At 41.8% G+C, this 24,493-nt stretch overlaps 1 protein-coding gene across 6 annotated transcripts; it reads right to left on the bottom strand.

Annotated features, from left to right (window-relative positions):
* Positions 1-1,697: 1,697 nt before the first annotated feature.
* siah1 (siah E3 ubiquitin protein ligase 1) lies at positions 1,698-24,018 on the bottom strand. 6 transcript variants are annotated; one of them, XM_012961032.2, is made up of 3 exons: positions 23,355-24,018; positions 18,434-18,502; positions 1,698-3,935 (listed from the first exon to the last, which is right to left on the bottom strand). In XM_012961032.2, the coding sequence occupies exon 3, from the start codon at positions 3,931-3,933 to the stop codon at positions 3,085-3,087; it is 849 nt and encodes a 282-aa protein (XP_012816486.1). In that variant the 5' UTR covers positions 3,934-3,935; positions 18,434-18,502; positions 23,355-24,018; the 3' UTR covers positions 1,698-3,084. The 6 variants fall into 6 exon arrangements, with proteins under 6 accessions (XP_012816486.1, XP_012816484.1, XP_031755925.1 ...); XM_012961030.3 differs by having other exon boundaries at positions 23,329-23,460; XM_031900065.1 differs by lacking the exon at positions 23,355-24,018 and adding an exon at positions 21,977-22,011.
* Between the last annotated feature and the right edge of the window lie 475 nt (positions 24,019-24,493).

Here is a 24,493-nt window from a genome sequence, read left to right as displayed (position 1 = left end):
TTCACTCTAGTGGTAGCATGAGAGGGAGTCTACAACCCACACAAATGGCTCAGGTAGTGCAGCTCATCCAGGATGGCACATCAATGCGAGCTGTGGCAAGAAGGTTTGCTGTGTCTGTCAGCGTAGTGTCCAGAGCATGGAGGCGCTACCAGGAGACAGGCCAGTACATCAGGAGACGTGGAGGAGGCCGTATGAGGGCAACAACCCAGCAGCAGGACCGCTACCTCCACCTTTGTGCAAAGAGGAACAGCAGGAGAAAAATGACCTCCAGCTGTCCACAAATGTGCATGTGTCTGCTCAAACGGTCAGAAACAGACTCCATGAGGGTGGTATGAGGGCCCGACTTCCACAGGTGGGGGTTGTGCTTACAGCCCAGCACCGCGCAGGGCATTTGGCATTTGGCAGAGAACACTAAGATTGGCAAATTCGCCACTGGCGCCCTATGCGCTTCACAGATGAAAGCAGGTTCACACTGAGCACATGCGACAGACATGACAGAGTCTGGAGACGCCATGGAGAACGTTCTGCTGCCTGCAACATCCTCCAGCATGACCGGTTTGACAGTGGTTCAATAATTGCGTGGGGTGGCATTTGGGGGGCCGCACAGCCCTCCATGTGCTCGCCAGAGGTAGCCTGACTGCCATTAGGTACCGAGATGAGATCCTCAGACCCCTTGTGAGACTATATGCTGGTTCGGTTGGCCCTGGGTTGCTCCTAATGCAAGACAATGCTAGACCTCATGTGGCTGGAGTATGTCAGCAGTTCCTGCAAGACGAAGGCATTGATGCTATGGACTGGCCCGCCCGTTCCTCAGACCTAAATCCGATTGAGCACATCTGGGACATCATATTTCACTCCATCCACCACAGACTGTCTAGGATGCTTTAGTCCAGGTCTGGGAAGAGATCCCTCATGAGACCATCCACCACCTCACCAGGAGCATGCCCAGGCATTGTAGGGAGGTCATACAGGCACGTGGGGGCTACACACACTACTGAGCCTCATTTTGACTTGTTTTAAGGACATTACATCAAAGTTGGATCAGCATGTAGTGTTTTTTTCCCACTTTGAGTGTGACTCCAAATCCAGACCTCCATGGGTTGATAAATTTGATTTCCATTCATAATTTTTTGTGTGATTTTGTATGTAAAGAACAAAGAATTTAATAAGAATATTTAATTCATTCAGATCTAGGATGTCTTATTTTTGTGTTCGCTTTATTTTTTTGAGCAGTGTACAAAGGCAGTCATTAAATACAGGTATAGCAACCTGGGCATGCTTGGAACCTAGGGTTTAAAACGGATGTATAAGTAATGCTGCAGATAGACCACTTTCATTGGCAAGAATAAAGCCCCATGAACAACTCTCATTGTGGGTAAGTTTGTAACATGTGCTGAAGTGCTGCACCTCACTCAACAATATGGGTATTTGTGATAACTTGTCATAGGATCAATGTAACTGCAACCACTTTTAAATTCTCATGACTGATACAAATGAGGAAAGTAATTATAATGCAGGGATTGCTTAATTATGACTGGCCAATCCACAGGCTGAGCAGCTAAAATGAGCGCTTATACATTCACATGGGCCGTGCTAAGCAGCAGGATGGTATTTGGTACAAAAGTATAAGTACTTGGTCTGAAATAAAAAAAAACATTCTTCACTGAAATACAGCAAAAATTAAAGCTTCAATTTGATCATTTGCCAAGTATTATTTTAATGACAATTATAAAAGATGGGGTACATCTCATTTTGAGACTACTCAATGACAATATCTGCTTTCAGTTTAATTTTGAGACAATGAAAATTCCAGCACAAATCAAATACATCCTCCATCCAAAATGTCCCAAAATGACTCCGATCAAGAGTTTTGTTTTTTTTTTTGGCCCAACCTAAACTGCAACACAACAATTAAGTTAGTGCACAACACAGATGAAAATACAGAAAAAAAACATTTTTTTACCCGTTTTGTGAACTAGTTTGATCTTAGCAGTCTTACAGGCATAGATAAAGCCCTCCACTCGTGCCCAAGGATAGCTGTACCATAGACAAAAACTGCTGCTCCATTTCATTATTCAGCATTATTCACCCCGATGCGGCTTGCCGTCGCACCAACATTCCCTGGCTAGCGAATGAGGACGTTGAAGGGAATTCTGCGGAGAATTCAGCAGACAGTGGGCAGGCATTTCAATTTTTTTTTATAAAAAGGTGACCATTTGCTATTAAACTGTGTAGCTGCAGGGATCATATTTGCTCCTCAGTAGACACTGTTGGAGGTGCCAAACACACTGGTAGCCACTGCCCTTTCATCAGAGCAGCAATTCTTGCCTATGTAATGACAGTATCCCCGTCAAACCATACAGTTGCCAAATATGCAATAACAAAGAGCAAATATCATGTAAATTGTAATGTATATCCCACTGAAAGGAAGCATTGCTCTTACAACACCAGTAACAGATTTCATTGGGAGAAAATATTTCCAAATAAAAAAAAAAAAATAGAATAAAAATGATCAAAAAGATGCATAGCAAACCATGTGTGTACAAAAACTTCCTTAATTACAGAAAAGAAAGTCAAATTTATTGAATGAAAAACTAGAAGTTAATAAAAATTAGCAATACACAGAAAATGTACACAAACAGCAGCAATTCTAAATAGTGACTTACAAATGAGGAACGCGCTGGCATGGAACCACGCGAAATGGCTTGTCCGTCAAAAGGTAGGGAAATAAACACAAAACAGTATTCACTGTACAAACAACAAACACAAATTCAGGATTATTTTACATTTCAGGTTGATTTTTTTTTGTTTTGTTTTTTTTTTTTAAGTTTTGTTTTTTTCTTCTTTTCTTTGTTTAAATACAAAAGATGCCCAGCTGGGTGTGTACATGTTTTTCAGTGGTTTATTGATTATAAATATTAGTGTTTCTACATGCAACTGCTTCCTGTATTCTTGGTTACTTGTCATTTGCAGGACCCACATGATAAAGTTTATGGATTGCTGGAAATGTTGACTGTAACTATTTTATTTGAAATTCAATGCAAAGCATTTTAAACACTGGCCCTGGGAGGACTGACTGCCAATTCAGCACATTGAGATTGTGACGTTTATTCCTAAATTTCCATTTTCAGCAAAGAGTTGTGCAATACTGGTGTCAAATACTAAGCAGTCACTATTCATGATTGCTGTTGCAATTCCCTCATGAATAGAGCGAGGAGTTGCTTCCCAAGTCAATCGCCGCCTGTGACCATTAAGTTCCAGTCGGTAAGCAAAGTTCTCGGCCTGCTTGCGCGTTCCTATGAGCTGTACAATTGCAAAGAACTGCTGGTGCCCATCGTATTTCTCCTGTTTTTCCAAGACTAACATGAAATGAAAGCCAAAACACGACTGCATCATGACCCAGTCTACTGCTCCAGGAAGGTTTATGTCTGTGGCAAGGAATACAATATCCTCTCCTTGTAACGTTGTTATAGATTTATGCTGATGCATTAAGTGTGGCATCACTGCATCCAAGGAACCTTGCCATTTACAGGAAGCGCCAGGGCAGGGGCAGGAGTAAGGCCTAAACTCACAGAGCTCTTCATGGTCAGCTTTTTCAGTGTGCGGCAAAGTTACCTCACAACCAGAGGAGGCATATTTGCAAGGGAACAGCACAGAGTTGGCAACTTTTTCCATAGCCAAGTTGCGAATTGATCCCAAAGGGCCTCTGCAGGTTGGGCAGCAGGTGAGTTTTGGTCGACAATTACTGCAGACCAGATGGCCACTTTGACATTGAAGAATAGGTGGTAAAACATAGTCAAAACACACTGGGCATTCAAAGAGGCTGGCCAAGTCATTGTTTGAAGCAGTCGTCCCGGTCAGGGCTGGAACTCTCTGAGACGGTGGACACTTTGAAGTACCAGTAGGGATTGCTGTAGCAGTCTGTCGGCTCATTTCTAGGATGAAAACAAACATATGAATTAGTGTGTGTTTTTGAAATCAACATGACTGGAAAAAGCATTCAATCAACAGAAACACAAAAGGAAAGTCTCTGCATTTCTGTCTGACCAGCATCATGTGTGGCATTCATCTAAGAAAGATTTGATATATTCAAAAATTGCACCTGAGCTCAGTAATTCAATGTTTTAAATCAAAAGCTCAACAAAGCCTTAGGCTAGAAATTCTGATCTTTACCAGCCCAAGGCGACTACAGCCCTTTAGCAGGGAAGATCTGTCCCTAAGAAGATGTCCCCAGTAGCCCCCCATCTTCCTAACAGCACATGTTCTGTGCTGCTGTCAGCCCAAGGCAAAGCTTACGTATATAAATGGTATACAGCTGGCTACACGTAACAATAAACCCAAATTACATAAGAAAGAACTGTAGTCACCAGGGTACATCACTGGCAAAACTGCCAAGATATTTGCTCAATTCAAAGATAAAAAAAACAAACAGATGTTGGCCAGTTTAGTAGGAAACTGGCTGTACTGGCAGGCACCCAGCATTAAAGGAAAACTATACCCACAAACAATGTAGGTCTCTTGCATAAACAAGCTCATATGTAACATCCTGCTTCATCTAAATAAACCATTTTCATAAAAACAACTTTTTTTTTAGCAGTATGTGCTATTGGGCAATTATAAGTAGAAAAATGCCATTTTAAGGGGCACCTCCTGGGATCATAGAATTCACAATGCACCCAAACAAGCCAAGGCACACATACATACTAGGCCCCATCAGCCAGTGAATGGACAGAGTTCTTCCTTTTGCTTCCACTATTGCTGTTTTATTTCCTGTCAAGTGATCTCTGAGGGAGCACACAGCCCATCACTAAATGGTGGATCAAGGGAAAGGATCTAAGGGCAATATTTACTGATATATATAGTGCAGTATAACAAGATTCTTCAATAGATAAAGTAACATAATATAAACTGTTGGTTAAGTATGGGGCATTAGCCTAAATGAGCTAGTGGGGATCAGTGTATGCAGTTCTACCCACACCACATTCTGTCCTCTGTTTTTTTTAGCTGACAGAGCTAGTGGTTTAGAGGCAGAGGTTAGTTGACATTTTGGGGGGAATTCACAAAAGTGGAGAGAGCCCTTTTTTGGAGTAAAAGTGGTGGGAAAAGAGGTGGAAAACACTTTCTCCAGATTCACAGACAGAAATCCGCCTAAATTCCGACTCAACCGCCACTTTTCCGTTTTTGGTGAAAGAAAGACAGTTTACAGACACTTTTGAGAATTTGACGTTTAAACGACATTTATACGACGTTTTAACGACATTTTTTCCCGACATTTTCAAAATGGAGTAAAGCTCAGTGTAACTGTCAGATCAATTCTAAGCTCTTCTGTTTTGTTTCCCCCAGTCTCCATTTCACACCTAAGGTAGGGGCCCCATTAGGGGATCATTAACATATTAATGGGGATTAGCAGCCTATTGTTAGGGGACAAGTTTCTGTCTAACCCTAGAACAATAGGTGCAAAAAGCCTCATCAACATGTTATAAACATGTAAAACACTGATTAAAAAAAGTTCAGTGTATATCTTATATTTAAAAAGTTTTTACCTCACATTTGCATGGTTATGGGAGTTTTAGCTTAATCAGTGAGGCAATAACAACATTTTGTGTATTTTTATTAAAAGGAAAAGTAAAGCCTCCCAGGCAAATTTTTAGTTTTAGCAGCAGTGCCCCCTCTTTAACCACTTCACTGACATTTGCCCCAACTTATTTGTGCCCCCATAGCATGTCCAGAACTACAGAGCCGCTTGACATATTGGCCCCCACCTGTTCCCAGCAGCCATCTTGGGGATCAGCAAACAGCACATACACACTGGCACCCAAACTGGGATACTTGGGTACAGGGTTAGACTGGCCCAACAGGGCACTGGATAAAAACCCGCTGGGCCCTAGTCCTGTTGGACCTCTATTCACGGGGCATGTTGGTGTGTGGGCCAGATTGCTGATGACCAATAATGAGTAGGGGCTAGAGAAGACGGTATTTAGACCCTTAAATTTTGTTACAGAAGTGGAATTACACAGAAATATAGAAAACATTAGAAGTAAATTCCTTACCCCAAGGCTCATATAGCTGTGGGACTGGGTTTGATGGCACCGACAGATTTACTAAGAGCTAAAGGCAAATTCATAAAAAAAAATGCCGGGAAAGTGACCAAATCTGAAAACTGTCTGTATAAAAGACAAATTCACAAAAATGGAGATAGAGGTTTGTGAATTAGGTGGAAAATCCGACAAATCTATCTCCACTTTTATTTTGTCTCAATATCATCACTTTTGTGAATTCCCCCCTTTGAGTCAAATTTTGCCCTAAAACAAGGACAGTATATTTCTACCATAGTATTTTATTTCAATAACCATTAAGGTAGTAGGATACCAACAACCTCACGTTTTGTCCACTACAATGTAAACAGATGGTAGAAATGAAGGCTTTTTGTAGAAATGATTTCGGTTGAGCAGAGAGCTGCAGAATGCTGACCAGTTTGTAAAAAAGGTGGGCATGTGTAGTATTCCCCTTACACTTGCTCTTGTACTCCTCAAGATGGCCATACACATAACAATTACCATCTTTCCTGCGACCATTGGTCAAAGGAAAAATCGCCTGTACCCTCCACTTATGTTTAGAGCTGAATCGTCAGATAAGGAGGTAAAAACAATAGGAATTCTACCCCATGTGACAACGCAGTCCTAAACGCAGCTTTTGCTCGGGTGCCATGATCAAAATCTTTGCTCCCATCCAATCGATATCCAAGGCTTTTGCAATGTCAGTCATATATATTATATATAAACAACTTTTTACCCAATGAAAAGAAATGCAATTCAAACAACTAAATCAATATACATATTTTTTTTAAAATGTCTACTTGCTATTAAAAACAGTATTTGTATTTTCTGCACTTATAGTTTGGATTCCTGAAACAATATAACAGAAGCCAGTCCTCCAAATACTACAATGCCCTGCAGTTTTTTCACAGGTCTGTTAACCAGCTGGCTTCTGCTACATCAGTTTAAAGGCCAGAACCAGCAGTGCAGAGAATAGAAAAGGACAAATACTACTTTTGATACAAATTATATATACAAATAAACTATCTAAACTGGCCAAGGTAACTCTACTCTACTACTGCCAATGTTTCCCAGTGAATAAATTGCTAACTTATTTCCTAGGCAGGGGCTCCTCTGTAGAGATATAATGCACAGTCCTGGAGATATTGTGTCCCACCACCATCTTACCCTTGCACCCTATTTAGTCTTGCCTATGTGTAGTATAGTCACATTTTCCAATTTTACTGTACTGCACATGTCTAGGCACAAGGGATCCATGGGAAATACTGTCAAGATTGCAACACTTAGCTAGAAAGGTCCCTCAGCCAGAGCACTTTTCCCCCCCAAACAAAAATTTAGTGTGTGCGAAGTTAGTACATTTTATTACTTAGCACAGTGCTGTCCAACTGGCGGCCCGCGGGCCACATGCGGCCCGCGACCCCCCTCTGTGTGGCCCCCCACCTGTCTGGCTGCTTTGATGGCTTACCTTTGTGTAAGCTTTAAATGGTATCAGTACTGAGATTAACTGGCCCCCTGCATGGTTCTCACCTTAGATTCAGGCTGTAATCCCTCTGTGTTGTTTAAAAATGTAATCCCCTGTGTTTTTCACACCTTTTAATCTCTGCATTGTTCACCCCCTGCAGTGTTCACACCTCAGGCTCAGACTGTAATCACCCCCATTGTTCACTTCTTCACACCTCAGACATAGGTACTGTAGGCACATATAGCCAGCATAGGGCAGGTAGAGTATGGCACACACAGGCAGCATAGGTAAGGGAGGGTATGGCACACACAGGAAGGGTAGGACAGGCAGAGTATGGCACACACAGACAGCATAGGGCAGGCAGAGTATGGCACACAGAGGCAGCATAGGGAAGGCAGAGTATGGCACACACAGGCAGGGTAGGGCAGGCAGAGTATGGCACACACAGACAGCATAGGACAGGCAGAGTGCTGCCTGTGTGTGCCATACTCTGCTTGCCCTATGCTGCTTGTGGGAGGTGAACCTGGCAGGGGTTTGTTGTGGAAGTTTGTTAGCAGTTGGAAATAGCCATTAAATGGTCCCTAAGGTGTGTAATTATGTACTGGGGGTTGCTCTGCTATCCACAGGGGAGGAGGAGGCATATGGAATTTAAGGGTATATCTTAATATGACATAATTCTTTCACATATGAATGATAGTTGATATCCCCACAGTAAGGACCAAGCATTTGGGATTTTGCTGTGCTACCACCATTGTGATAAAATAGGTGTGGTTTGAAGTGGGTGTGGTTTCAAAAAGGGGAGTGGTCAAAACTGTCTTCCATTAGCGGCCCTTCACCATGTATGCTAGAGAAATTCAGGCCCTCGGCACCGTAGAAGTTGGACAGCACTGACTTAGCATAATGGCACTCCCAGCTGAGTAGCCTTTTTTGTCTTTTAACGATTGTATATTGGGAAATTGCTTACAAAGATTTTTTTCTTTTATTACTTTAAACAATTTGAGGCAGAGGTCCCCTCTAAACACTTGAGCCCAAACCCTAACTGTGTGGATACAACAAACCAGGGATCCCCAACCTTTTATACCTGTGAGCCAAAAAGTATTGGGGAGCAACACAAGTGTGGAAAATGTTCCTGGGAGTGCCAATAAAAGCTATAATTGGCTATTTGGTAGCCCCTATGTGGACTGGCAGCCTATAAAACGCTGTGTTTCACTTTACACTGGGTTTTATGCAATCAACACTTCGCCTCTAAACCAGAAATACAAAAATAAGCCCCTGCTTTAAGGCCACTGTGAGCAACATCCAAGGGGTCGGTGAGCAACATGTTGCTAGTGAGCCATTTGTTGGGGATCACTGGACTAAACACTCAGATTATTTGCCTGTGTATGTTTCCAAAAGGATGTCCACACCAACTAATACCTGGTTGAGCTTTGGCGAACTAGTATCTTCACACTGTATTGCTATCAATGCCAAGGCCCTCCTGAGGGAACTAGATCCTATAAATATCAGCTGCTCCAACATCTGCATCCCTTTGTTGTTCTGGAAACAAACTGCTGTCATTTTGTGAAACATACAGGTTAAAAGGAACAGTAACAACAAAAAATGAAACCGCTTTAAAGTAATAAAAATATAATGCACCGTTGCCCTGCACTGGTAAAACTGGTGTGTTTGCTACAGTAACACTACTATAATTTATATAATAAGCTGCTGTGTAGCCACGGGGGCAGCCATTCAAGCTGGAAAAAAGGAGAATAGGCACAGGTTACATAGCAGATAACAGATAAGTTCTGTAGAATACAATAGTGTTTTATCTGTTATCTGCTATGTGCCTGTGCCTTTTCTCCTTTGAATGGCTGCCTCCATGGCTACATAGCAGCTTATTTATATAAATTATAGTAGACTTTCTGAAGTAAACACACAACTTTTACCAGTACAGGGCATCAGCACATTACATTTTAGTTACTTTTATACACTTTCATTTTTTGGTGTTACTGTTCCTTTAAAAAGGGTAGCTAAAACTTACACAAAAAAAACCAAAACTGATAGAAGCCAGTCAGCTGGCAAAGCAGTGCTGCATTACAAGAAGCAACTTATTAGCAGTTTAAAACTGCTAATATTTTAAAACAAAATATAACATTTGTGCAAATTGCAAAAGTGCAACTTTACATATATTATTGAGCAAATGTAGCTTTGGAAAGTGTTCAAAAAGTCCACATGGAGTAAGATGCTCTTCTGGGCTTTAGTTTATTTTACCAGTACTATTTAAGGCCCTACAAATGAGGGCTAAGTTTAATAATGCAATATACACAATTCCATTGTGTTGCACAGAGCATGTCACAGCTATAGAGACCCATCCATCCACAAATACCAAAAACTCTCTACCTTAAAATAGTAAAACAAATGTATGCATTAATCTTCTGGGTAAAGAACAATCTGTTGTAGAAAACAAAGCCCACATGTGCAGAGCACTATTTCTGTACAGAGTGCACCAACTGGTTTGGGGACAAGAATTACAGTTATAAGTTGAAAATGACTTCTGTATGGGGACCAAACAGGTTTTTAAACAAAAATTGCTACAAGCAATAGTGACAAAACCTTGAAAGGACCTGGGGGGGGGGTGGCTTTTTAATTTCTTCTCAAGTTAGAGGAATATTTACTCATTTGCAGCATTTGGTGTCTGACATGCCAGGCTATGGAGTTCTCAATGCAAGAAAGCAGACAGGTCAGCTAGAATACTTCTGTTTTACTTATAGGAGGTTAAAAAGGCTTTCAAAACTCCACACGTAAAACTCATGTTTTTTTTCCTTTACTGAACCCATGTTGTACCTCTGAAATATATCTGCAAACACCAGAGCTCATTGCAAACAATTTACATTTTTACTAAAGCTTTAATTTTCTTTGTTAATATCATTTAACAGAGACCTGTCCAACTGGAGGACATATAAGCAAAGGTGACCCTATATGGTATATTTCAGGAACCCATATCTGTCTATGGGCCCCACAGGCTGGATATGACTTAATTGTAAGATTCTAGTAAGTGCCAATCCTGGAACTGCTGCACTTTTTCAACTTGCCTCATGGCTAAAATGCCCCTAAATGTAGATGTGTGTGTGTGTCAGCCAGCTGGCCCAATACATAGAAAGCGTTGGACAGTACTGCTTTTATGCATCCCTTTGTACAACAGATGAATATTCTTGCTGAAAGGGGAGCAGAGGTGGTAGATGGGTATTTGGGTAACATTGTTTACAGCACACAGAACTGTTGACTAAAAACAACGAGTTAAAAAAAAAAAAACTATTGCTACTTTCCTTGAATTGCCTTTTCCACCACTTGCAAACAAATGTGACTTCTCCACACAGCAGACTAAAAGCCGAGCTAAAATACACAACACGTTTAGCGAAAATGCCAATCCTATTTAGTCACACAAGTTAAATATAGTACTTGCTCACTCTTCCTGAATATACAGACAAGCCCAGCACACAAACTGGTACTTAAGAGATTTTATACATATACAAATATTATATATGGACATCAGATATAGATATGGCTAAAACAATCTATTCTTACATATCCAAACATATTTATGACTCTTGGCCTGTTTAAATAGCTCAGACTGCTGACATGGGGGATTCACAAAACTGGGCTAATTTACTGCAGAAATGTAACACACAGAAACTAACAAGCAATGAGCTCAGATCTGACAATCCTCTCATATATTAACATTTGCTCCTTTGGTCAGATAATGTAAATCTTTGGCTGATCCAAATGTCCTTGGCTAGAAGGCTTTCTTGCATAGAAAAAAAAGATTTGATCCTACTGATTGTTTCAGTCCCATACATGCAAAGATCTGGCCAATTTAGTGAGGAGAGGTGAAGGCCAAGTAACCATACAAGTGCACATGCAAGGGCACATACAGACTAATCTAACAAGTTGCTATGCTGTTCTACTTTGGAGAAATATTTACACCTGTTCTGTGACATCCCCACAACGGCTGGGAAGGGACATGCTTACCCAGTACAGTGGGTGCAATTTGGCAGCTCTTTAATACTATGAAGGTGAAACCATCCCAAGGCAGTGTGCCCTGTACCCCTTCCTGCTGCTCCAGTCCCCCAATCCCTGCTAGGGAACATGGGGGCTCCTTGCCATAAGAAAGCTGTACTGTGGCCATATGGGTTGCCTCTGATGTCCCAGTGTGTGAGTGTAATACAATGTTTGCCCCAGGCACCCCAGGAAGGGCAAGCAGCACATAAAGGCAGAGAGAACGTTACCTTTCCTTCGCTTCGGGTCACTACCTGACAAGCACGTAAGCAGCACCCCTTTCCACTGGTACAACACGCTGTGGCTCGCCTTGGCCGTCATGAGGAGTTGGACAGTTCATTGCGCTTCGCCAGAAAAGGACGAGAGGAGCCAATTTGGAGCCCAGGCAGGGTGAGGTAACAAATCCGAAATAGCTCAGCCCACGTCCCGCCGCTCACACAACTACAACGAGCTCAGCCCGAAAGCATCCAAACTGGATCCTCCTCCCACGGCAGCGAGAGCCGAGCAGGGACTGGGGAGGGGGCGCCTAGCAGCGGGACTAAAATAGCCGGGAGAAGTCACACGAGAGAGTGAAGCACTGCCCCAGCCAATCCCAGGGTCACAAGCGGACACAGCGTTGGGGCTTCTGACGTGTCTGAGCGCTCCGGTTACACTGCGGTATTCCTGGCACCAAGCGGCGAGCTGCAAGTCCCGGTAAGCTGTGCTGCACCTACACAGACTCCTTGCGCTTATGGCCGTTACTAGTTGCGGGCGGCTACACCGACACTTCCCCACAGATACACTCGCGGGACTCACTGCAGCTCGCCTCCTTACAGCGACCACACCCGCACCGCACTCACTGAGCATGCGCAACGGCCCGCCCACTGAGAGGCCCACCTCACACAGGGAGGATACTCCCCGAAGCTTCAGTTAGCCATGCCATTCTCTGGCAAGCCTCACGGCTTCTCCGGCAATGCCCAAACATGAACCTTTAGCGGCAACACGCGGTTTGTAAACACGATACTAACATTACAGAGAATCGCACACTCCTCTACTGATAAACTGCAGCACTGACAAGCGGAATGGATGGAGTTTTAGCAAAACCTTCCCGGCAGCCGGGCCCAGTGCCGAATATGGCACATACACACGGTACTGCCCCAAGTGAAAGCGAAACACAACAACACACCGCGGCCTTTCCGGTGACCGCTTTCATTTCTTTATGGATTTACATTTATTGATTAACAGCCGCACGTAACACCTCAAACTGCTCTTTATCTTAGTACTGTATATGGGTTAATGTTCAGGATAACAGTAAAAAAAAAAAAGCATCAGTTCTTAATCATTCGAAAACCGTCAGGCACCCTAATTATTAGCCAAAACTAAGCTTCTAGTACTATCTACAGCAGCGAACTGGCGTCTCCCCAAAATGGACCCAAGCCATTCCCTGGGGCTAGCCAGCCCCGCACAGTGCAAGGGGCAATGCACAACGCTCTATTGGGAAAGGCAGCACAAATAACCAGAGCACCCAGGCAGATAACGGGCATCGGCACATTGTATTTTCAAGAAGCGTGTCCTATTCCCAAACCGACTGATATCCATAGTACATAGACACTTGGTCACCAAATCCCTCACATGCAGCCTTTCAGGGAGGTGTGCCTTTCCCCTCCCCGGGTGTTTGTATACAAGGGGAGTCCCAGCAACATAACTGAAGTTAAATGAAGGCCTATGATGAATGGCTTTTAGAGCAGCAAACACCCATATGACATACTGTGTTGGCCATAAGCCAGGAAAGTACAGCAGAACACAGTACTGCTTAAGCAACTAGCAAGTGACATTAGGGAAAGGACACCTGAAACATTACCCAGCAAGTGCCTCTAGTTACAATCACCCATCTGGCTGCAAAGGAGAACTAAAGAGCACTTAAGAGCAGGACTTTCATGTTGCACTTAAAGGTGCAGTATATGCTACTGTTCAACTTGAATATGGCTTGTGCTGGGCATATTTCTTTCTTAATCACAATTTTTTTTTTAATTTCTTGAGCTAAACACATACTCCAGGTTTGCTCTCCAGATACTTGGATTAACAGTGCAGAGATTTACAAAACTACCCCTCTAAAATGCTATCTTGGCTGATAGGACCCCAACAAAACGAAAACTAGGAGAAAAGGCTGCACTCCATGTAAAAATATATCCTTTATTTAGCAGTTAAAAACACTTGAGGATATGGTATGGTCCAAAGACCCAAACTAACAAAAGCGGCTGCACTGTTAGTGTAATATAGACATTAAACTAGCCAAATTCATTTTATAGCAAACTAGCCCCTTTCATTGTAGTAGTTCTTTGCAGAGGAAAGAATTACTACCAATTACAAAAAAGTTTGCAAACAGCTTAATCCTTTCCGATTTACATTGCTGCATTGCTCTAGTCCTGAGAATGGAAGGAAAACTAACGTGGACAGAAAAAAAGACAATTAAAGGAACAGTTCAGCGTAAAAATGAAACTGGGAAAAATAGACTGCACAAAACAACAAATCTTTTCAATATAGTTAGCCAAAAATGTAACCTATAAAGGCTGGAGTGAACGGATGTCTAACATAATAGCAAGAACACTACTTCCTGCTTTACAGCTCATTAAGCTGTTAGCAGTCAGTAACCCATGACTTGAGGGGGGGGCATATGGGACATAACGGTCAGTTAGTTTGCATTTGAATCTGATCTGTGTGCTCACAAACTAAAGGTCCCCATACACGGGCCGATTCTAGCTGCCGATATCAATCCCTTAGACCAATTCGGCAGCTAATTATGCCTGCCCGACCGATATCTGGCCTGAAATCAGCCAGATATCGATCGGGCAGGTTAACAATTTAATCGGATCGGGGGCCGCATCGGCTCGTTGATGCGGTCCCTGATCTGACTTTGCCTATACCCATTGTTCCAATTCGATCGTTTGGCAGCCCCAGGGTCAAACTATCGAATTAGCCTGGATTCTCCCGATATCGCCCACCAGTAGGTGGGGATATCGAGAGAAGATCCACACGCTTGGCGACATCGCCAAGCGAGCGGATCTGAAGGTGTATGGGGACCTTAACTGAATAGTTATGTACCATGTGCCCCCCCCCCACAAAGTCACTGACTAATTAGGAGGTCTATTTTACCCAGTTTCGTTTTTACACTGAACTGTTCCTTTAACACCTACCTGTGTGTAGGTTTGCACAATGCACGTGCCTTAAGAGGGTAACTTTTTTTCTTAACTCGGACTACTAGATTATGCACCCACTGCATTTTACTGTGTGTTATACATGTAATTAATTCTGTTTATGAACAACACTGTAAGCATTGTTGATTGCTATGCAAGCATAATTTCCATTTCATTTACAAGAGTCTGCTGAGCAAGACAGCATACATGCATAAGCAAGAGAAACAATATTCAGAGGGGGATGTTTATATATTGCAGTTATAGAACAAAAAGATTTGAGAGAGATATGGTATTTTTAGTTTCTAAATCAATCCCAAATGGAGTTGCCAGTTCATAAAATGAAAAACAATATAAAGGCATCACTTGTATACAAACATAGGTCACCCAGTTTCTGCTGATCACCAAATAAAATAAATCTAATTATATTAAAAGAAACTGATTTTTGGCATTATGGATTTAAAATGTTTAGGAAGGTAACCCAAGCAAACAACTCCGGACGTCAGGAAACACCAGAGAAATAATTATGCTTAAGCCAAGTTTCTTCCATGGAGAAGGAGAGAGTTTTTTGTCACTGCACAATAATCTTCCTTAGTATGCTATACGGATCTCTAAATACTGTTTCTGGTTTAATAAACTCGACTGCCCTGGTCACTTGTAGTGGTTTGGATGCCCCTCAAGTGTCAAATCTAATATCATTATAACTCTACTCACTAAAGCTAAATGGTCAATTTATTTTATGCTGCTTTCCCTGGCATATTCTACTTACAGTGGTGTGAAAAACTATTTCTTATTCTTTTGCATGTTTGTCACACTTAAATGTTTCTGCTCATCAAAAACCGTTAACTATTAGTCAAAGATAACATAATTGAACACAAAATGCAGTTTTTAAATGAAGGTTTACGTTATTAAGGGAGAAAAAAAACTCCAAATCTACATGGCCCTGTGTGAAAAAGTGATTGCCCCCCTTGTTAAAAAATAACTTAACTGTGGTTTATCACACCTGAGTTCAATTTCTGTAGTCACCCCCAGGCCTGATTACTGCCACACCTGTTTCAATCAAGAAATCACTTAAATAGGAGCTACCTGACACAGAGAAGTAGACCAAAAGCACCTCAAAAGCTAGACATCATGCCAAGATCCAAAGAAATTGAGGAACAAATGAGAACAAAAGTAATTGAGATCTATCAGTCTGGTAAAGGTTATAAAGCCATTTCTAAAGCTTTGGGACTCCAGCGAACCACAGTGAGAGCCATTATCCACAAATGGCAAAAACATGGAACAGTGGTGAACCTTCCCAGGAGTGGCAGGCCGACCAAAATTACCCCAAGAGCGCAGAGACAACTCATCCGAGAGGCCACAAAAGACCCCAGGACAACATCTAAAGAACTGCAGGCCTCACTTGCCTCAGTTAAGGTCAGTGTTCACGACTCCACCATAAGAAAGAGACTGGGCAAAAACGGCCTGCATGGCAGATTTCCAAGCCGCAAACCACTTTTAAGCAAAAAGAACATTAAGGCTCGTCTCAATTTTGCTAAAAAACATCTCAATGATTGCCAAGACTTTTGGGAAAATACCTTGTGGACCGACGAGACAAAAGTTGAACTTTTTGGAAGGTGTGTGTCCCGTTACATCTGGCATAAAAGTAACACAGCATTTCAGAAAAAGAACATCATACCAACAGTAAAATATGGTGGTGGTAGTGTGATGGTCTGGGGTTGTTTTGCTGCTTCAGGACCTGGAAGGCTTGCTGTGATAGATGGAACCATGAATTCTACTGTCTACCAAAAAATCCTGAAGGAGAATGTCCGGCCATCTGTTCGTCAACTCAAGCTGAAGCGATCTTGGGTGCTGCAGCAGGACAATGACCCAAAACACACCAGCAAATCCACCTCTGAATGGCTGAAGAAAAACAAAATGAAGACTTTGGAGTGGCCTAGTCAAAGTCCTGACCTGAATCCTATTGAGATGTTGTGGCATGACCTTAAAAAGGCGGTTCATGCTAGAAAACCCTCAAATAAAGCTGAATTACAACAATTCTGCAAAGATGAGTGGGCCAAAATTCCTCCAGAGCGCTGTAAAAGACTTGTTGCAAGTTATCGCAAACGCTTGATTGCAGTTATTGCTGCTAAGGGTGGCCCAACCAGTTATTAGGTTCAAGGGGCAATTACTTTTTCACACAGGGCCATGTAGGTTTGGATTTTTTTTCTCCCTAAATAATAAAAACCCTCATTTAAAAACTGCATTTTGTGTTTACTTGTGTTATCTTTGACTAATAGTTAAATGTGTTTGATGATCAGAAACATTTTGTGTGACAAACATGCAAAAGAATAAGAAATCAGGAAGGGGGCAAATAGTTTTTCACACCACTGTATACACTATATCATTCAATGTGGGGGCTAAACAATCAGAAGCTAATGTTACAGCATCAGAATATTTGCTAATTTCAAGTGGGATACCAACCACAGAGTGAAAAGTGTGGCCATATCTATAATAATTCACTTTTTTGGCAGGATTACCAAACAAATGAATATTTCTCCCGAAACCGGGCTAATTAGATAGTTAGGGCCAAAGACTGATGTAAAAAATGACGGGAATAAGAGCCGTCAGAACGAGGAATGCATCAACGAACCAATGTAGCCCTCGACCCCAAAGTGACCCTCGAATGGCAAAAGCAAGCCTGCTCCATTGCCATCTGGCTGATTCTTTGCCAGATATCAGTCAGGGAGGCCTGTCAGAGGGCCCCATACACAGGCAGATAAGATGCCAAATTGGTCTGAAAGACCCAAATCAGCAGCTTATATCTCCCCAGGTATGGCAACCTTAACTAGATACAATATCTCTAAGGCAAACAACAAATTTCCTATTTCTACACTGTATTATGTAACAATAAAGCAAACAATATAAGCCCTTTAACAATTTTATTTCAGAATCCCTAAAAATAAAACGCGTGGGATGGCAACCCTATACACAACCGCACCACATTACAACAAATTAAACTATCAAATTATGGCCAGGCACATGGTAAAAAACTGCTTGTAAAATAAGGGTTTCCATTTGTACCATTTAATCTACATGGGTGGAGATTACTCATTTTGTTCAAACCCATACTAGGAGCTATGCAGATTATTACATATTGGTGATTACCCAACAATGCAATAAACATAGTAAACCAGCTGCACACTTTGTAGTACTGGTAGCAGGAAGCGTGCTCTGCATTAACTTGGTGTATGATAGTGAATTATTGAGGTTACTGCTAAAACATTACCATTACCAGGAAGAGCACAGAGCAAAACAAAAAAGTAGTGGTTATGAGCACCAGTTCAAATAGCTGTTCCTCCTAAAATGTGCTGTCCCTTGATGGCAACTGGGCATATAAATGTTTTATACCATAATGAGCAGCAACTTTGATATCCAATAAAAATTATGTCACTGATGGTACTGCAATGTTGTGTGTTGTTACAATGTTCCATGTATATATGCATACATACATATACACACACACACACAGTGTAAATTAGACAAAAGCAATTCCAAGAAAGTGGAAACACCATAATATAAAAAGTACCTCTGCATCCATTAAAACTAAAATTTTCTTTATATTATAAGCTTTTGAAAGTTATTCGTGCCACTAGCATAAAAGCATTACTGTTCTAAAATCTATCTCATTTTTTTTCCACATATTTTTTTCCATGTTTCATTCGCCCTACCTCTATTTTACACTGGATTTCTTGTCCTGTGCACTCCGTTCTTCCTGAAGGCAACATCCAACCCACAAACTATACCAAAAAGAGAAAAAAATGGCACATAAGGAAAATGTTATATTTTATGGGTAAACAGGTCTAAATATAATTGACATTGGATACTGCTTAAAAAAACCAAGAGAATACATAATTGCTTTACAATGACTATATTATTTTAGTCAACATCAACAAATAAAACTCAATAAAACATAATACTAATTTAAAATGTACACAAATATTTTTATCATGGATTCTAACATATTGGATTAAACAGTTTTTTTAGTTGGAACACTGCAAAAAGTTGAGTTGCATATCATTTAAACCCTATATTGCATTGCAAGTAGTACAAAGACAACATATCGTGAAACCAAGGAGTGTTGCTGAAAAGCAAATTCTCATTTTGAATTTAATGCCATTAACATGTTTTTAAGAAAATTGAGACAGAGGCAACAAAAGACAGGGTGTAAGGCCAAAAAGAGCAGATCCCAGAGAGGCTGGGCCACTTAAGGTCCCCATACACGGGCCGATTCTAGCTGTCAATATCGGTCCCTTAGACCGATTCGGCAGCTAATCGGCCCATGTATAGGCACTAACGACGGGCCTGCCCGACCGATATCTGGCCTGAAATACTAAATGCAAGTAAAAACTCTACCATGCATCTGTACCATCCAGCAAGACATTCTGATAAATAAGAATTTGAAATTCTTTTTGGAAATCATGGATGCCATCACGGAAATTAAGGGCCATCCTCATTGTTATCAGAGCACAGTTCAAATGTAATGGTACCAGAAGGGGCATCAGTTCCTACACAATATGTTGTTTCTGTACTATTTTCAATTGAATATAGGATATAAACAATTTGCAAATCATCCCATTCTCTTTTAAATTTATGTTTTACACAGTGTTCCAGTGCTTTTTGTTTTACACACTCCCGCAACCGATTTGCTTAATAAAGGTAAGGCAAAATCTGAACTGATGCACAGACAAAAAGAAATAAAACCAATCAAGATATACAGTAAATTATAAAGCTGGGCCATAAACATAATAAACATACATATAATAAGGCAGGGATCCCCAAACTTTTTTACTTGTGAGACTTGCTTAGACGTAAAAGTGTTGGCGAGTCATAAAAGCATTAAAAAAAAGGTCCTTGATGATGCAAAATAAGGGCTGTGATTGGCTACTTGATAGCTCCATGTGCACTGCTGCCACAGCAGGAGGCTCTGATTGGAGTAAAAATGTCTCTCTGTGCTTCCAAACTTATCTCCAAGCTAAAAAATTACAAATGGGCACCTGTTTTTAAGACACTGGGACAACATGTCACAAACCATTGGTTGGGGACTGTTGCAATAAGGTAAACTTTTACTATTTTCAAAGCATCACTCATCATGGAAACCCCTCCAGCAGCAACTGTGAAAAGCTATCATGTAATCCTATAATATAATAATGGGATTGTGGATGAAAAAACAGATTATCTTGGACAAACAATGGCACATGGAGTGGACATTAGTGACCCATAGTCTTTACTCTTTCTGGTGGCTGCTTATAAGATTCCAAGCAAACCCCCTTACAACATAAAATTCTATCTTCAAGGGGATTTAAACTTAACATAAAACCAGTCTAATATCTGCATAAACTGGGAATCACAAACTTAATTGCAGTTACAAGTAAGTGCTTCTATGAGGATCCTGAATGCCAATACTAGATAAGTCACACTGCTGTTGTCTAGCACAGGCAGAACTATTACTGGTTAGGGTCCCTGCTAGAAACAATGTGGCCAATGCCTCCAACATCATTTACACCTTCAAGGTGCCCATACAAAGGGCAGATATTGGCTGCATCAATATACACTTATATACATACATATGTTCATTTTTTTTTTTTTTTAAAAGGTATATGTGTGTGTATATATTTTGTAGTTTTAAGCTGTGCTACCACCCCCCTATCCCCCCTTTGGAATCTGGAGTTTGCTTTTTTAAGATAGAATGGTCTCTGTAGGGCTAAGGGCTCTGGCACACGGGGGGAGATTAGTCGCCCGCGATTAACTCCCTGTTCGCGGGCGACTAATCTCCCCGAGTTGCCTACCCCTGCCATCCCACCGGCGAACATGTAAGTCGCCGGCGGGATGGCACATGCGGCGGAGCGATTTCGCGCGAATCGCCCCGCCGCGTCTGCCATCCCGCCGGCGACTTGCCATCAGAAACTTTGGGGCCCCACATGAACACAAGCATACAGTACCAACATTTTATCCAAGCCCCATGCGTGTGCAATGTAAACAGCTGATGTTACCCTATAATAAACAGTTCACATAAGGCTAATGCCACACGTTGCGTATTCTCAGCAAGCCGAAAAACGCTTGCCCTACGCTTGCCCTACGCTTGCCCTTCCTTGTGCCTGCACCAAAAAGCATTGAATACGCTCAGGTGCAGGCACACGTTGAGTATTTCTACCTAAAACTGTGTTTATTTCAGAAGTGGATCCGCTCCCTTATGCACCTCAGTAAAACTGCATTGACAAGTGCAGCTTCCGCCTCTGCCCAGCTACACAAAGTAGAGCAGAGTAAGAATTGATCTGAAAATGCGAAACCAGAAAAAAAAAAAACTCAGGCTAAGAGCAGGAGAGGAAACACTCTGTGTACCCTCAGCCTAAAACATGGCCAGCCCTTTCCAACTTTACATATAAGGAGCTCTTTATTAAACAACCTTCTTCCTTTTAAGAGATTAACAAAAACAATATATAATCTTAAGTAAAACTAGGAATGCACTGAATTGGCTACTTTTAGCAGTCTGGCCAAAATTAATCTGGTGGAGAAAATTTGCCTTGTACACGAAGCGTGCACACCGGTGTTTCCAACTTCATCTTTGGGAACTTCCAGGTTTGGGTGAATCCATACCCAAGAATTAAGGGATTCGGACGAATACCAAATTGCTAATTTCCATGCATCCCTATACAAAACACTAGGCAAATAGTTAATACAAACTCACTGTAAACAAAATGGAAAAGGGCACCAGAAGAGAAATACATTTGAGAATTAATATTGATTATTCATAGTTCTGGAGTTTTCCAGGTTAAGGGGTGTTTTATCACTATGAGGCACCATGGCCTTATGTTTAAAACACTTTAAACATTAAATAACTAATAGAATTGATTTCCAACATGGATTTATGCTAGCTTAAAATCAAGTAACAGTTATAGTCTTATTGCAGAGGAAAGGCAAATCCATCAAAAGTGAGTAACCGTCTGCTTGAGGAGGAAACTGTGTAATGTCAACGCTTTTAGAATAATGGGTATCCAAAAAATAGATCCCTTACCTCAACACAACTTCCTACCCACCAGCTCTAAGAAATGTATTGCTTTTTGTAGCTTCTAAGCTCTAAAGCAAAAAATATTTTCAATACAGCATTAAAAAAAAAAAATGTGTTAGCAGCACCATTTTGCATCTCATCTTTATCACTTAATCTTTAAAATGAGCTGCATAAGGAAGAAGAGATATACAATAAAGGTGCGTACCCTAATGAAGCATGTATCCGAGTGCTGTTGAACAGACAATCTAAAAACAGAGGATTAATTCATTAAGCCACAAATGTTGCATCATTTATAGTAATTAAGCAGCATCACAAACAGTAAACAGAACAATCACCTATAAATGAAATCATTTGTGCTTCCTCAGTTACAACAACTCCAAGGCTATGACCGGATGCATCACACTTAGCGGCTGCACTGATAACTCTTGCTATCGAAAGAGAGGGTATAACCACTCAACAACTGAAATGTTTGTAAAGAAAAATTCCTTTACATCGCAAGAACTCAACATGAATACCGCTGTTTTCGACATGTGGGCAGGAGTACTAGGATACTGTGCATTAGGTACATCATCATCATCTCTTACACTTAAATCCGTGCTATTCCCAGGATGCAACTCTCATTGGATGTTTTGGAAATCATGTGTTTATGAAAAATAATTAATTATGAGAAAGAAATTAAGGGTGTCCGCTTAAACCCCTCCTCTAGTTGTTAAACCATAATAAGCAACAAGGAAATAATGTAAATAGGTGTACAACTCCAGCCAAATGTTGGGAATTGTAGTACAAGAGCTGGGGGGGGGGGGATTCATAAATGCCAGGATTCACAACACAGCAACTATCACATGTCACTACATCCACAAAAAAAGCATTGTCTGCAACAAGAAGCAGCACCCCCTTGATTTGTACAATTGAACGGAAGGCAGCTATAGTGCGAGTGATTTCTCTCTGGGGGGGGGGGGGGGGAATTAGGACACAGATCAGGAAAGGGGGAGGGGAAAACACACAGGAGGGATTAGGCCACAGGCCTTGGTTTGGCAACAAGACAATAACACTAGAAGCAACAATACAGGCTGCTACATAGGCAGGGACAATGACCGGGGTTAACAAATGGCTGATGATGCGGTTAGGGTGTGTTGATTATTTACATTAGCCAGACAGAGCTGCCAGATTGCCACTTCAACACCGAACACCCATAAGGTGCAAGTGCAGCAGGGCTGATGATGCAATGTGGGAGTATTTGACAGAAGGAAAGAAAGAGCAGAAACCCACAGCAATGGGGCTGCCATGTCATACCATTATAAGCAGACACCCATATAATCCTTTTGCCAACATTATTTGCATAAAAAGCCACAAAACAAATAGAGAAAGGTCGGGGTCTGCAGCAGCCAGCCACTTTCTCTGTATGCAAACATATGTCATAGCCACACGTGTAGGAAACATCCATTAACCCTTCCCCCACATACACAGCAATATGGGCTCCCCCACCCCCTCCTCCTGCCGTGCATTATCCCATGGGCGCCTGAGAGACAGGATTTATACACAGCGTCGGAGTCCAACCTGCGGCCCTCCAAATGTAGCTCTACCATAACTCCCAGCATCCCCGATCTGCATGGTACGACAAAAGCCGAAGGGCCGTGGCTTAGCTATCCTGGCTCCCGATGCAGTGTTGCCATCTCATAGAACACGGGCCGCGCTCACCTTCCCCAGGAGGGAATCCGCTTTGCTATTATGCCGCTTCCTGTTCGGCTTCCACTGTGACGCACCAATTATCGCACTCACAGGATACCGGAAGATAGGTCACAAAATCCTTTATCGCCGGTAAGACGGCTCCTTTACCGGGTCTGCTTCCCACTCCTTATCTCTGTGGAGCTGCCGCCGTCCCCCGTACTCCGAGTGCGCGCACCCCCCCTACTTCCACAGAAAGACACTGCAGAGGGAGCGAGCGTGCGCGGGCACAAAGAGTGGCGTCACTGCTCCCGCGCTAACACGGCGCGCTCCCGCCACGGATTAGGCTGCCCTCAGATGGTCGAGCAGAAAGCCACGCCCTCTTGCGTATACCACGCCTACCAACAATTTGCACGGGTAAATGGCAATTGTTTGCTTGTTCTGCTGTAAGAATCTATATACTCTCTCGGTCGTCGTTAGCAGATGCCTGCCAACCTTACTGCTTTATGGAACAAATGAACCATTGAAGGGACTTTCGATTCATTATTTTAAGTTAACTCTTAGCGTAACGCAAAAATAATAAAAAAAAACGGGACTGAATTAGTATCGTGTAATACATTTTTAAGGGTATTTCAATAAGGTGCAACATTTGGTCGGGGCCTTAATCAAAGCCACGTTTCCAGTAATATCTAAGACAGTAAGCCAGTGACTACTTAAAATCCCACCCTAACTGATCTCAAGGAATTATTAGAAGAGCAAAAAGACATCTGTCCCAGTTGGGCCCTAACTGGCCCTCAGGCCCTGCTCACTAGGGAAGCCCCATAGTTATAATATGGAGTTGACATCACTGACCATGTTTTTGCAATCAATGGTCTTAATGTATGTCTTGTGTATCTCTCTCTCTCTCTCTCTCTCTCTCTCTATATATATATATATAGATAGATATACATATAATATATTGCAAAAATAACATCCTTTTAGGAAAAAATGTTTTTTAGGTCGCCTGAAGAAGTGCCGGGTTAAAAGAGCACAAAACGCACCAGCACGTTGTACGTCT

This window comes from Xenopus tropicalis, chromosome 4 (assembly GCF_000004195.4).
Source record: "Xenopus tropicalis strain Nigerian chromosome 4, UCB_Xtro_10.0, whole genome shotgun sequence".
NCBI lineage: Eukaryota > Metazoa > Chordata > Amphibia > Anura > Pipidae > Xenopus > Xenopus tropicalis.
This window is presented reverse-complemented; position numbering and strand designations above follow the sequence as displayed.

What these genes read in the sequence shown, in the direction of transcription:
- siah1 (XM_012961029.3), bottom strand. Translation starts at nt 11,874, where the DNA reads ATGACGGCCAAGGCGAGCCACAGCGTGTTGTACCAGTGGAAAGGGGTG. An exon ending in TGACCCGAAGCGAAGGAAAG is followed by an intron (nt 3,936 to 11,783) that starts GTAACGTTCTCT and finishes TTTTCATCCTAG; the next exon opens with AAATGAGCCGACAGACTGCT.